Consider the following 15,221-nt stretch of genomic DNA (forward strand, 5'->3'; position numbering starts at 1 on the left):
GGACATCATAGTAACATCTAACATGGGTTTAGGCTTGATAAGGACTTAATCAAAATCTGGGAAAGTAAAAATTATTTAACAGAATTCACGATGGAGGCATAAAGCCATTTTGGAACAGAAGTGAGATTAAGAAATGCAAAAGGCAAGAAATATGATGGGAGACTAGAGTGGAAATGTGGGTCATAAGCGTGGAGAAGGTCAAAGAGCTTAGAAGTCAGAGACAGAAAGGATAATTAACATGAGTGATTACATGGCATTGGGGAGAAAGGAGCTCTTTTCCTGCTCTCAGTGAGAAAATTGAGACAAAACAGTCTTCACTAAAGAGAACAACGGAGAAAGTGTTATCACCAGGGAAAGAGTCACTCAGGTGAGATGGCAAAGGAAAAATTAGGGGAAAAAAATTCAAGAATATAATGGATTTTGTCCAACTGCTTGATTTTCACCAAAAAAAAAAAAAACAAAGACTTCCATGCTGCCGGCCAAATCCAATAGACACTTTGTCCTCATATTATTTGGTTTCTTTCAACACTGTTGACTACTAACTCCTTCTTTAAATATTTCCATCTCGTGACTTCTGTGAGATCACCCTCTCCTGATTCTTTGGTAGCTTCTTCTCTTCCAACCTCCAAATGTTATGCCCAGTACTCCATCCTCAGTATTCTTGTCTTACTCAGCATACTCTCTTCTATAGGTGATCTTATTCAGCTGCATGGATTGAATACCATTTTATACACTGAGGAGTCCCAAATTTTATCTTCAGCCATGACCTCTCTCTGAGCCTCCCTCTGAGGTTTCTCTGTTCAATTGCCTCCTCAAATATCCATTTGAATAGTCATGTCAAGCTCAAAATATCCAAAACAAAATTCTTGATTCCTAGCCCAGGCTTAGGAAATGATTACCACCATCCACCCAAACAGCCCAGGAATCATCTTTTATTTCTCTCTATCCCATTTCAAAGCCCTTAAGAGATGAGTCCCACTTTTAGATATAGCAAAAAAAAGAGAAATAGAAAGACAGTGTTCCACACCATAATCAGTCTTAGTTGGGAAAGGATCACCCTAAACTAGAGAAGGCAATTTCATACTCAGATGGTGTGTGAGGTAGAAAAAGAGATGCCGAACTTCCGGAGGGCCCAAAGAGGGAAAAAAAGAACCACTGGGTGGTTAGCCAGAACTGAGAAGTAACATGCTGTGCATTTCCCTTATACTTAGGGAGCATTCCATTCATCAACTGTACTTTCTTAGTTGAAGAATTCCCTCTCACCTTTAGTGATGATCTTTTGTTTCTTATGAGAGTAAGAAATTTATATATTTATAAATATATAAATAATTAAACTTGAATTGCTTTTACAGGGCCAAGTATATTGGTATACTGACAACTCAAATTCCATAATTTTAATCCCCAGATATAAATCAAATGAATTACAATTATTCTTTTTTTTTTTTTGCAGCCTGGAGATGAAACCTATCCAAGAGATGAGAATGGCAAGTGGTTATATCACAAATCAAATCTGTGCACCACTTGGGAGGTAAGTTCAAGTGGGCCTCTTCAAGACTACATTTTTATTTCTTTGAACAAGTGCAGAAGTGCTCCATTCTCCTTCTCATCTCACTCTGGAATACCTATAATCCTTATGTTGCATTTCCTAATTGGGTCGGATATTACTCAGAGAACTTTCTTCATTTCTTCTTAGTCTTAATTCTCTCTCCTCCTCCATCTGAAGCATTTCCGTATTTCTGTCCTCAATGTTGCTGATCCATTTCTCTGTGATATCAGCTCTATTGTTGAGGGACTCCATATTCTGCTTTATGTCATCCATTGTGTTTTTCATCTCCAATATTTCTGATTGGTTCTTCTTTATAGTTTCAATCTCTTTTGTGAAGTAGCTCCTGAACTCATGGAATTGTCTATCTGCATTCTCTTTTAACGTGCTGAGTTTTTTAATGATAGCTATTTTGAATTCTCTGTCATTTAGGTTATAGATTTCTGTGTCTTCAGGATTGACTTCTGGGTACTTGTCATTTTCCTTCTGGTCTGGAGATTTAATATATTTTTTCATATTACTACACAGTGGATTTTTGCTTCCACATTGTGGTAGTGTTTGATCACTGCTTCCACCTGTTGCCACTGGGTGGGAGTCAAAAGCTGCATATTCTGAGCCTATTGCAATCCCCAGGACAGCTCCCAGCTGCTGGGCTGGGCACAAGGCCAGGGGGAAGGATGCTTTCTTTCTCCTGCGCCACCTTGGAGGCTTCTCACTCTGCCCCTGCTATCTGCTCTCCTGGGGTGTTGGCTTGATGAAGACACCCCTGTAATATCTATTCACCTCTGTGGGGGGCTTTCCTCTGAGCTGTGAGGGACTTCAGAGATCTATGGTGTTCCTTAAGAGGGCCACTGCTCCCTTCTCCTTTTCCTCTCGGAGGCCGTGTGCAATCCCCAGGTCGTTGCCCTTCAGGGAGGAAGAGAAGCTTTCTCTTACCTTCTTCCATTTCCTCAGGTCAGGGGATGGCACTCCAGGACCTCCACCTTCCCAGGTATGGCTGTGTGGATCTCTCAGACATCTTTTGTGTTGTATGAATGTCCTCTGTTAGAATATAAATGTTCTTTTCATTGTACTTTAGAGGGGTCAGTTTATGGGGAGGGGTCACTCTGCCATGATACTAACATCACTTTCCAAAAGACTACACTTTTAGACTGTGATCTGACTATTCTTGTCTGGTTTATGGGGACATGCAGCCTTTACTCCCAATGGAAAGCAACAGAACAGCCATTTCTAACCATAAGCAAAGATGTCTAAAATCTCTGCTTCTGGGTGCTGAAAAATTCTTGATTTTGCTTTGATGGAAAAGAAGAATGCCAAAGATAAGGAAGAGAGAAGGGTGGAAGAAAAAATGAAGTAAAATAGATGTTCTAATGTAATAGTAAATTTTGAAAAATATATAAATGAGATAAACTCATAAATCCTAAAAGTTTCTCAAATTGAATTTTAAAAAATCAATAATATGACATCTAAAACAAACAAACTTAATTGGGTGGTGAACACAATATAGTCTACACAGAAATCAGAATATGATGATGTACACCTGAAATTTATATCCTGTTATAAACGAATGTTAGTTCCATAAAAATAAATAAATAAATAATAAAAGAAATAAACTTAAAACAAAATGATACATGAAAAACTGAAAATTAATTCTGGTTCCATTTCTGAGCAGGCTGCTGGCACCTTCCCCAAGATCACAGGAGTGGGAAACCAGGAGAAAATAATAAGAAAACTCACAGATTCGTGGGCAGAGGGACAGATGCTTTGAACAGATTTGATTATGAGATAATGTGGCAGCTTTCACCTAGAGAAGAAGGCAGCCCACCAAGCAGTAAGGAGGAGGGACTATTGGAGTTCTTTTTGCTCTTACTCCTCTCCTGCTATAGCCCTAGGACAAATATTGTCTGCTCCACGCTTGCAGAAACTTAGGACTTGTGTTCAGATGTCTTCAGGAGTCAAATCAGAGCAGCACTGAAATCTTGCACTTGTGAGAAGCCGAGAAAAACTTAAGTTACTACCTGACCGCTGGCAGTTGTTTCTCTTGCTCTCTAATTCCAAACTCCAAAAGCTGGGAAATTAGACTCCAAAGAGTATCTCTTTCTAATAGACATCCCCCATAGGTGACAGCTGAAGATCTGAACTGTGGAGTTGTTTTAAGAGGTGAGGAGGCACTGACTGGGTTTTCTGGTGCCTGGGGCTCTCCACCTGGGAGACCATGTACTCACTCCTGACCTCGTTGGAGCTGACTAGGCTTGGAGTCCGGTGTTCCCCTCAGAGGACTGCCTGAAAGCATAGCCAGTATCCCCAGGAGAAAATGAGCTCACAGCCCAAAATGGCAAGGCATTTATTTCACAAGGAAACAACGTCTCAATTACAGATCCCAACATAAACAAAAGAGAGGACCAAGAACTTTTTAATCGGCAAATGAATATAGTCAAGGAGATAAGAAAAGACAGTAGCAATATGAAACAAGAACAAGAAAACCCTTTTTGAAAACAGCAAAAATAATAATTAGAAAACATCAAGAATGCAATAGATATGATAAAAAATAAAATGGATATAGACAAGGAAAAAAATTATCAGATTGAAAGATCAGAATGAGGAAGTCTCCCAATACAAAGAGGGAAAGGACAAGAAAACTTTTAAGTATGAAAGAAAAGCTAAGAGATGTAAAAGATAAAATTAAAATTTCCAGTCTCCACACAATAGGAGCCTCAGAAAGAAGAAAGAAAAATAAAAAGAGGTAATATTTGAAGGAAAAAACCCCAGAGATATTGAAAGGGCATGGATTACCAAAGAGGAAAGAGAAGGAAAACCATACCCACATGCATTTTGGTGAAATTCTAGAATAGCAAACATAAAGAGAAAATATTAAAACTTCCAGAGTATAGCAAACAAGCCAATAACAAAAACAAAATAGAGTAATAAAAAAATAGGCAACCCAAGAGAAAGCAGGAAAAAAAGAAAAGAGGGGAAATGAATAGATGGGGAAAATGGAAAGCAATTAGAAAGATGAGAGATCTAAACTCAGTGGTGTCATAATCACAGTATATGTAAATAGCCTAAATAACCCAATTAAAAGGCATAGGTTGTCAGAATGGATTAAAAGCAAAACCTCACTATATATTATATACAAAAAATCCATTTTAAATTAAAAGACACAAACAAGTTAAAAGTAAAAGGTTGAAATAAAATAAGAAAAGATATACTAGGCTGACATTAATCAAAAGGAAGCTGGAGTAGCTATTTTAATATCAACAAAGATTTCAGAGCAAAGCGTATTACCATGGACAAAGTGTGTTTTACAATAATAAAAGGGATCAATCCTTAATATCTATGCACCTAATAACAGAACTCCAAAACATGAAGCATAAACTAAGAGAAGTGGAAAGAGAAAGAGAATAATCCACAATTATAATCAGAGATTTCAAAACCTCTCTCTCTATAATTGAGATAATAAGTAGAGAGAAAATCTATAGAATATAGGAGATTTAAACATTATCAACCAACTTGACCTTGATATTTATAGAATCCTTTGCCAAAATTTAATAGAATGCTATTTTTCGAGTTCACATGGAACATGTAACAAAATAGTCCATATTCTGAGACATTAACAAATCTGAATACATTTTAAAATATTCTCTCTACTTATTATCTCAATTATAGAGAGAGAGGTTTTGAAATCTCTGATTATAATTGTGGATTATTCTCTTTCTCTTTCCAGTTCTCTTAGTTTATGCTTCATGTTTTGGAGTTCTGTTATTAGGTGCATAGATATTAAGGATTGATCCCTTTTATTATTATAAAACACACTTTGTCCATGGTAATACGCTTTGCTCTGAAATCTTTGTTGATATTAAAATAGCTACTCCAGCTTCCTTTTGATTAATGTCAGCCTAGTATATCTTTTCTTATTTTATTTCAACCTTTTACTTTTAACTTGTTTGTATCTTTTAATTTAAAATGGATTTTTTGTATATAATATATAGTGAGGTTTTGCTTTTAATCCATTCTGACAACCTGTGCCTTTTAATTGGGTTATATATTCTCTATCTGAAGTATGCTGTCTGATAAAACTGGAATTAAATTTGAAGCTAATAACAAAAATATATCTGAAAAATCATCAAATATTTGGAAATTAAGAAGCATACATGTAAACAACCCATAAGACAAAGAAGAAATAACAAAAATTATATCTATATATAATCTATAGCTAGCAACACAATTGGAAGTTAAATTTTTTAAAATATTAAATACTTAGAGATAAAGTTAACAAAATCTGTGCAAGACTTATACGGTAAAAATCACAATACCTTACTGAGAGAAATTTTTTAAAATCTAAATAAAGAGATATACCATGTTCTTTGATAGAAAGACTGAATACAGGTAAGATGTTAATTCTTCCCAAATTGACCTACACATTCAATGCAATCCCAAAAGAAATTGAAAAGCTGATTCTAAAATTTATAAGGAAATACAAATAACATAACAATAAAAGATTCAATTTACCAAGAATATACACCAATCTTAAACACGTATGTACCAAATAAAATATCTTCAAAATCTATAAAGCAAAAATTGATACAAAACAGGAAAACATTGATAAATCTACCATTATAGTGGGAGATTTCTGACATATTACCTTTAAATTATTGAGAAGCCAGGAAAAAGGAAACCTAATTTTACATATAACATATGTAAGTGTATATAGACACACATATGTACGAGAGAGAGACAGAGAGAGAGGAGAGAGATGCTTCTATCCAAAAATAGGAGAATATACATTTTTCACACACACTAAACATTTATAAAAATTGACCAGGTAACATGCCATAAAGAAAACTTCAACAGATTTCAGAAAATAAGATCATTATTAATATGTTGGTATACATTGTGAAAATAGAAGGGGAAGATATGGTATACAATATTTCCCAGACTCATTCCTTTACAAAATTCCTGCCTGTCTCTTCTCCCTTTTTTTTCCTCACACAATTTCTATTAACATACACAGGGACTTTGTTTTCTAAAGAATTCATAGTCATCCTTATAAACCCTTATTCTTACTTGTTTTGAGGCTTCTTTCTTGACCAATTGGCTCTCACTCTCCAGGCTTTGGAAGCTTGCAAAGATGCTGGCTTGGTGAAATCCCTTGGAGTATCCAATTTTAACCGAAGGCAACTGGAGCTCATCCTGAACAAACCAGGACTCAAATATAAGCCAGTCAGCAACCAGGTACCTCTTGACAGGGGGCTGGGAGGTAAGGGCGTGGGAGCAGAGAATCCAATATTTACTTAACAGAAAGAAGCCCAGAGTAGGAGTGAGAAAGTCTCGTAGTCACTCTTCATATATCTCCTCATAAGACCCTGGGCAAGTCTTTTGACTTCCCTCAATTTATGTCTCTTAAGAAAAAAGATTTGGAAGTTCAAATTTATGCAAAGGTAACTCCAAAAATATTTTGAAGAAAAATAATAAGGGGAACAAAACCTGCCAGATACTGACATATAAAATATTAAAAATAATGTAAGCTTAGTGCAAGAACTGACATAAAAATAAATACAAAATAAGAAATATCTTAGGAATGGGTCCAATTATACTAAAAACTTAGCGTAAAACAAAATAACACAAACTAATAGCAAAGGGATGGATTTTTCAGTAAATAGCATGGGGAAAATAGCTGGTGATGTAGAAACAAATACAGATATTTGCCTCATGTCATACTCCAAAGTGTCCCTTTGATCAGGAGCTAAAGAAGAAAGAGGAAATTGTTTGTAAGTACTACAAAATGATTTTAGTTTTCTGGAGCTATGGATAGAAAAGAAAGCCACGGGAAACTTATAAAGAAAATTGATGCATTTCATAGCATAAAAATGCTAAACTCAAAATATTAGCAACAAAGAGCAAACGAAAATAATTATATATTTTTTTAAATATAATAGAAAAAAGGAATCGCATCCTTATGAATTAAAAGCCTAATAAAAATCAATGGAAAAAATCAATGAGAAAAAATACTCAGCAGAAAAATGGGCAAAAGAAATGAACAGAAATTCACAGAAAACAAATTGCAAGACTGGTAAACATATGAAAAATGTTCTACTGCACTAATAATTACAGAAATTTACATTTGTTTTGTATTGTATAAAAAATTAGCAAAGCTTTTGTTTTATTTTTTAATATAACGTTTCATATAAGCAAGTGCTGAAGTGCTGGCAAGTATAAATTGGTTCATCCTGACTAGAAAGCAGTTTGCCAATAAGTAGCAAGAGCCTTAAAAATGTTCAGTTTTCTATTTCTAGGAATTTATCCTCACGAAAAAAATCAGATTGCCCAACATGTGTGTTTGTCATGGCACTGTTTAGAATGGTACACAAAAAAAGGAAACAACATAAATATGAATAATTAGGGGAATGCTTAAATAAATTATAAAACATTCCTATTATGTGAAATCTTAACAAAAGATGTTCTTGAATCGTTTTTGAGGAAGAGAAAAATGGCCATGATGTTAAGGGGAAAGATTAGGATACAAAATGTAATACGTATGAAGATGATTATATTATAAAAAACCATGCATAGAAAAATGATTGGAAAGAAATATATCGAAATACTAACTGTGGTTATCTCTGGCTGTGGATTTTACAAGTGAATTTTGTTTTCTTCTTTATGCCTTTCTGTATTTTCCAAGTCTTCTGTAGTGAGCATATATTACTTTTATAATGGCAACGAAATACTATTATCCATCTTGTCCAATGGAGATAATGATACCCTCTTTACCCTACTTCATAAAACATAAGAAACCACACTAAAAAATGCTCTTGGATTGAGTAAATATTCACATATTGGGATTATGGTTGGGTCGTTTGTTTGACTCATTGTTTTTAGTAACTTCAAAAGAGCCTGGTATGAGTTCATAAGAGAAAGAATGAATTATTACCTACATCATGACAATAGCCCACAGCTAAACTAGAAGTGTTGCTATATTTACAAGTACCACTTCCAAACTGACACCTGAGCTGACGCTATCCCAGACGCTCTCGGGACCCGAGAGCAACAACCTTTGACTTTCTAATGGATCTCAATCCATCCCTTTATTCCCACCCAGTCCCTCATTAGCACACCTCCTTCTTGCACCCTCAAGAACAATATTTTGTTATAAAATGTTGAAATGATAAACAGATTTCTTCTTACAAATATACAGAGAAAGATGGTGACTTTTGACCTCAGAATGAAAAACAGTAAAAATTTGATAGCTGTCTCCTCAAGCCAAGGAGGAAATAACCCTGATTCATTGGCATGAGAATATGGATCAGCTTCACAAATATACCCCATGAGGGAAGCAAGATGTCTTGGAAGATCATAGCCTAAGCCTATTCATATGTTCCGTGGTGTTTGAAAGTGGAGTATGTCAATACTCCAGAGATGGCACAGATCAAAGGGCAGGTCTGCTGGTCACCAGCCATTACCCGGTGCACTGGGTAGGACCACCTCTCCTCCAAAGATACAAAATGAGCAGCTTGCAGCGCACAAGCATGAGCAGCTTTCAATCCAGGTGCAGGATGAGCATATTATGGGCATTATACAGAGTGGACACATTTTATGTGTAAAGGATACGGACCTGCAGACCTTGCATAATTCAAAATTCACATATTTCAAAACTAATTTTCTCATTAGAGTAAATCTAAAGTAAAATTGGCAAATTTTTGTATTTTTCATTGACTTCATGAACAAATTCTCATAGAATATAGCCTCACTCTGCACTTATTCTCAGGGCCTGAGCATTCCAAGCTTCCTTAGTACTACCTATGACGTCCCTCTAAAGAAACGTGTCTCCTGGCTTAGTCTGTCAGAAACCCTTCCTGGTGGGCAACTTGTCATGCAGGGCTTTCCCAGCCTAGTTCAAAGGAGACCACAGATCCACCTCAGGCCGTTTAATTTCACGCAAAGTTCCAACGCCTATTCTACTAATGAAGGAAGGGAGCGGGGAGGACAGGAGAAGGGAGGGAAGGCGAAAGGAAAGTTCTTCCTGACTAAGTCACAGGTGTCCTGGCACATAGGAGTCAATAAATACCTCTTGAGAGACTTAATTAATAAAAGGAAAATGCAACGCAGTTTTTTACAGAAAGACGGAAAAGGATGGGATTAATGAACTAAAGGGCTTTTGCTATTTCCCTTCACGGATTCTATCCAGCTTCTTACCTTCATATTGTGAGACTTTGTTATCTAAAGCTGTAGCTTTACCAAATAGTTCTGTAAAAGCCCCAGACGTGTCAAGACGCTGACAAGTTACATCAATTTTACATAGCAAACACGGAAAAGTAAAGCCTGCATCCCCACGGACCCATTCACAAACGGTTGTAACCAGCCCCTCGCAAAGAAGGGAGCAAGTGTGCCTAGATAATGCTTCTACTTGAAAATGAGGAAGTTCCAGGGCATTGATGATATCAGAAACCATCACCACCGTCCACCTTCGCCTGAGCATCCGGTCCCAGCCTACTCAACGCGGATCAGTCCCTGGCCTGAAACGACCCCATCCGGCTGCAGCCCTTATGAAGCTCAGCCTACACAGCTCTGCAGCGTTGACAGTCAGGTCTCCTATGATTCAGGCTCTGTCCTCTCTGTATGGCTGTTGTTTTCATTCACTCAACAAATAGTCACCGAGCACCTGGCTTCTGCCAAGCACTTCACTAGGTTGTAGGCATACAAAAGTGACCAAAGACGGACAAAGTCTTTGCTCTCGTGGTGCTAGCTATCTAGTGGGAACAGACATTAATCAATCATCAAAGTTATTTATTTAGAAACTGAGAGAAATGCTGTGGAAAGAAGGAATGTGGTTCTCTGAGTTCATATGCACTTGGATCATATTAGTTTACCCCACCTCACCCCACCCCACCCCAGAATTCCCCTCTCTGAGTGACCCTTTAGGGATATGTCCTAGAATTTTTATCTAAGAAACATCTATGCAAAGATTTATGTTACATCAGATTATATTATTTTTATGTTATAGTTTATATTATGTTTGAGTTTATATTACATTAACTCAAAAGTTTTTGTTGAGTACATGGTTCTAGTATGTTGCCAAACGCAATTCTGTAAAGTCCCAAATTTGCTCAGTCACAGATTTTGGATTCGCATGCCTGTTTGTTCTATTTTTAATTGTACTAGCCCTATTATGCATGCCTTTTGCTACAAACCATACAAAATCCTTTTTCAAAGGATATTTTATAAAAATGTTCAATATACATATAAACACAAATACACATATATATACACACATGCGGATATACACATACATACATATAGATATTTAATAGGCCAGAGACAGGTAATGGCACACCACCTGATTAGTGGGTAAAATTAAATGTTGTGTTTGGAACAAGCAGGCAGCCATTAAATTAAGGAATTTTAGTCTCTAAACAGTAGAGTGACGTGATAAAAGATGTCTCGGAAAGAGAAGTCTACTAACAATGAACAAGTTGAAAAGAATAAAAGGATTGGAAGTGGAGAGTGATGCTGGGAATGAGAGAGGGTAAAGGAAAGAAATACAATGAATGCTACGATTCCTAACTTATTTTAGTCTATGTGTCACCTTTAAGAATTGCTCAAGAAATGTTCCAAAGGGGGAAAAAACCACAAGTGTTTCTTAGGGAAAGATTGTTCTTAGGGGCAAGATTATAAGGAAGTGAGGGGAGAGAGAAGAAAGAGGAGAAACTGACATCAGTAAAAAAGAAAAGTATATCAAATTAGGAGAAAATAAGACCCACCGCTAAGAACCACAGTTTACCGTTCCACTTCTCAATAGCATTTCCTTGTGCCTTCTAGAACTTGTCAAATATTCAATATTCCAGATGGTGAAAATAATAAGTACATTCCTAAAATATTTTAATTAAGGCTTGGTTGATTTTAATTAAAAAGAAAAGAAAAGCGTAGGTAAAAACTACCATAATGTTTAAGAAGAAGCTTGGAGAAGAACTTTGTTGACGCAGGTATTTGTAGCGCAGGAATCTTGTCAATGAGATACTGAAAATAAAAGTAGGCTTACATTTAGTGGTATAAAGAACTCTCAGGCAAGAAGATAAAATTTATCTTTAAATTTAGTTTTATACATGCACCACCTCTTGTGAAAATATTCTTAGATGTTTGATAGTTCAGGACAGAGGTTTCTGCAACATGTTCCTTCTACTTACCAAGACCATAATCTGAACTTTTAGACTGTATGTTTGCCATGGAAAATTCTGTTTGCTAGAATTTTATTACAAATAACTGAGTCTGTCCAGTTAAAATTTTTAACTATGATAGCGATACAAAATTGAAGTTGTCCCCCAATTATTTTAGAATTAACTCAGATGGAGACCTCACCAACCTTGTTCTAATTAATCTCACTGGTGTATAAAGAATGTAAACTCTCTCATTAGGAAAAATATTTAAGATTTGCCTTATTATCCGTAATACTTTTACATGGATTTTATTGAAGAACTTTTTTTGTTTGTTTTTTCGGTGAGGAAGATTTGCCCTGAGCTAATATCCATTATCAATCTTTCTCTTTTTTTGCTTGAGGAAGATTTGCCCTGAGCTAACATCTGTGCCAATCTTTCTCTATTTTGTATGTGGGTAGCCACCTCAGCATGGCCACCGACAAGTGATTTAGGTCCACACCCAGGATCGGAACCTGGGAACCTGGGCCGCTGAAGCGGAGAGCACGAACTTAACCACTACACCAAGGGGCAGGCCCTAAGAAAATTTGTTTAATTATGTAAAATTGCATTCATCTACAAATTTAATTTTGTGCTCTGCTCTTCAATGCAACCACATAGGTTGAGTGCCACCCATATTTCACCCAGCCAAAACTCCTGAAATTCTGCCAACAACATGACATTGTCATTATTGCATACAGCCCTTTGGGGACCTCCAGGAATCCAGTCTGGTAAGTAATGTTGTATCTCTCTTCAGGAAGTGTTTCCTTTGGTGCAGAGTATGAGGCTAATGTGAATTACCTGGTTGGAATGGCTCTATTTGGCTATGTGATCTCAAGAATGTATCTTAACCTCTTCGAGTCATTCTCCATGTAAACAAATTAGAGCTAATAAAACCTTCCTCGCTGAGGGTTGTAAGAACTGATTACACTATATGTATGAAATTACCTAACAGTGCCTGAAACATAGAAAATGCTCAATAAATATTAGTTTAGGTATTATTTGACAAAGAGTCTCTGTGGCTGTATTCTGCAATTTTAGAATTTTTTGATCTCTGTATTCAATGGCGACACTTCCACTGTGATGTGTTCCACAGACTCAAGTAGAAATTTTTTTACTCTGATCCCAAGAGTTGTGCCTCTGTTTCTTCCACTTCAGTCTTCCTGCTTTCCCCTATATGCCTACTTCCAAACCAGTTCTCTCTGTAAGACCCATCAAAGAAATGTGGTTTACTTTCCGAAAGAGGCAGCTCTATAAACTTGCCACTCTCTTTTTTTTTTTGTGAGGAAGATTGTTGCTGAGCTAACGTCTTTGCCAATCTTCCTCTATTTTATGTGGGATGCCACCACAGTGTGGCTTGGCGAGCAGTGCTAGGTCCACACCCGGGATCTGAACCTGCGAAACCCGGGTCACTGAAGTGGAGCGCATGAACTTAACCACTACACCACCGGGCTGACCCTAAACTTGCCTCTCTTCATCTTCCCATACTAAAAGCGACTCTTCATCCAGTACTCTGCACTCAGAGAAAGAGGTTAGAGGTGACCTGAAGTGTCCTGGTAGGAGGCCAGGTGAATGGGGAGACAAGGGAGGAGAGTGAGTGATCAACCATTGCTTCTCATTACTTGAGCTGAATACGATGCATGTTTTGATTTTTTTAAAGGGTGAATTTATCTTCCCCACCTTTGTTAAAGGATGCACTTCTCAACTCACTGGGGAAAAAGTATAATAAAACAGCAGCTCAAGTTGCTTTGCGTTTCAACATCCAGCGAGGAGTGGTAGTCATTCCTAAAAGCTTTAACTCTGAAAGGATCAAAGAAAACTTTCAGGTAAGAGAACTGCTTCTGGAAATGTAAAAAATAGAGTATTTTTTATTTAGAGAATTTTCTGTTCAGATTAATAGGAAACTTGTAATGCCTTCATATTTCATCTTATACCAGCGCCCCGACCCACTCTGCCCGTATCTGGATTTAATTTTAGCTGAATTTAAAACAATTCTCAGTACTTTGGGATTGCTTTGCTGCTTGTACATTACCCCGTTGCCTTATTTCTTCTGTTCCCTTACCTGTCCACCACTACCCACTCACTTCACGGCCAGCACAGCAGGAAAAGAAAGAGTAAAATTTGAAATTTGCAATAGTTAACTTTCCACCTTAATGACTCTGGTAAAAGTTGGGGACAAAGTTGGAAATTATTCAAGAGGGTCATTTAGATTACACGAATACTAATTGCCTTTATCCCTTCTATAAGTAATCTATATTCTGCATCGTAACTTACAGGTGAGAAAAGAGGCCACTGGACAAATGAGCGATTAATATACTCTGGTACTCCTAAAGACTAATCTGCTAAATAAATACAGCCATGGTAAAGTACCATGTAAAGTCAATGAATTGCCCATCGGGTAATAAGTTAAATTTCAGAAGTAGGTTGTTTTTTCTCTTACTCCCAATTAAGATAAAAATGAGATAGTATTTAATCCCCTCGGATAGAAAAATGATGAGAATGTTGATGATGCGTGGGAAAATAGGCACTTTCAAATACTGCTGTTAGAAACACTAACTGCCATAAAATTTGGGGAAGGAGAATGCCATTTTTCCAGATCGATCAAAATTCAAATGCACGTATCCATTGAGCCAACAATCTTATCCAGAGGTATTTGCACATACATGTACACGTACATAGATGTTTATGGCATTACTTATCATTTAAAAAAACTGGAAACAATCTACAATAGAATGTTTAAAACAAATTATGATATATTACAATTACAGTGAAATATTATATAGCCATTTAAAAATCATAAAGTGAAAACTTAAGTACTGACATGGGAAGATATCCACACTATTAGACAATTTATCTTCATGGCTTTTTTGCTACCACGTGACAGAACACAACTCAAGTTTAGCCAAGAAAAAGAAACATAGTTTATTGGCTCATATAACTGGAAAGTCCACAGCTAGGTCGTACATGACTGGACACAAGGATTCAAGAGATTTATAAAAGGATTGAATTCTCTTTCTCTCTCTCTTTCACTCTCTCTCTCTCTCCACATGGTGGCACAAACAGTCTGGGCTAATCTATTACTCACATTCAGAAAAGATGACCACAGATAAAAGCGTCTGTTGGGGTCTCTGTCAATCCCCAATTATTCCTTTGTAGATCATTGGCCACCCCCATATTAATCATGGTGTCCATTGAGCAGGTGCCTTGATTGACTCCCTGGGCTGCATCCCTATTCCTGACCTGGAGGAGGTGAGGTCATGGGGCAAACACCCCACGAGGTGGGGGAAGGGAAGTTCATAAAATGAAAAAATGGATTCTGTTATTTCACCCTGACCACCCCACTGACACAGCTCTCGTCAGGGTTACCAGTGACCTCCACATTGCTAGATCCAACAATTAGTTCTCAGTTCCAGTCCTATTACATCTTTCAACAGCGTTTACACTCTCTTCTTGAAACATTTACTAGAAGAGACGCAGGTTTCGTGAGGGGGATA

The 15,221-nt window shown here is 36.9% G+C and overlaps 1 protein-coding gene across 2 annotated transcripts in view; it reads left to right on the plus strand.

Annotated features, from left to right (window-relative positions):
- AKR1D1 (aldo-keto reductase family 1 member D1) overlaps positions 1-15,221 on the plus strand; it is a 40,807-nt gene that overhangs the window by 18,773 nt on the left and 6,813 nt on the right. For both annotated transcript variants that reach the window (XM_001497074.7, XM_070265916.1), the window contains exons 5-8: positions 1,451-1,528; positions 6,653-6,775; positions 12,349-12,458; positions 13,388-13,553. In XM_001497074.7, coding sequence (XP_001497124.1) covers positions 1,451-1,528; positions 6,653-6,775; positions 12,349-12,458; positions 13,388-13,553 — 477 coding nt within the window. The remainder of the gene's footprint in view (positions 1-1,450; positions 1,529-6,652; positions 6,776-12,348; positions 12,459-13,387; positions 13,554-15,221) is intronic.

This window comes from Equus caballus, chromosome 4, assembly GCF_041296265.1.
Source record: "Equus caballus isolate H_3958 breed thoroughbred chromosome 4, TB-T2T, whole genome shotgun sequence".
Lineage (NCBI taxonomy): Eukaryota > Metazoa > Chordata > Mammalia > Perissodactyla > Equidae > Equus > Equus caballus.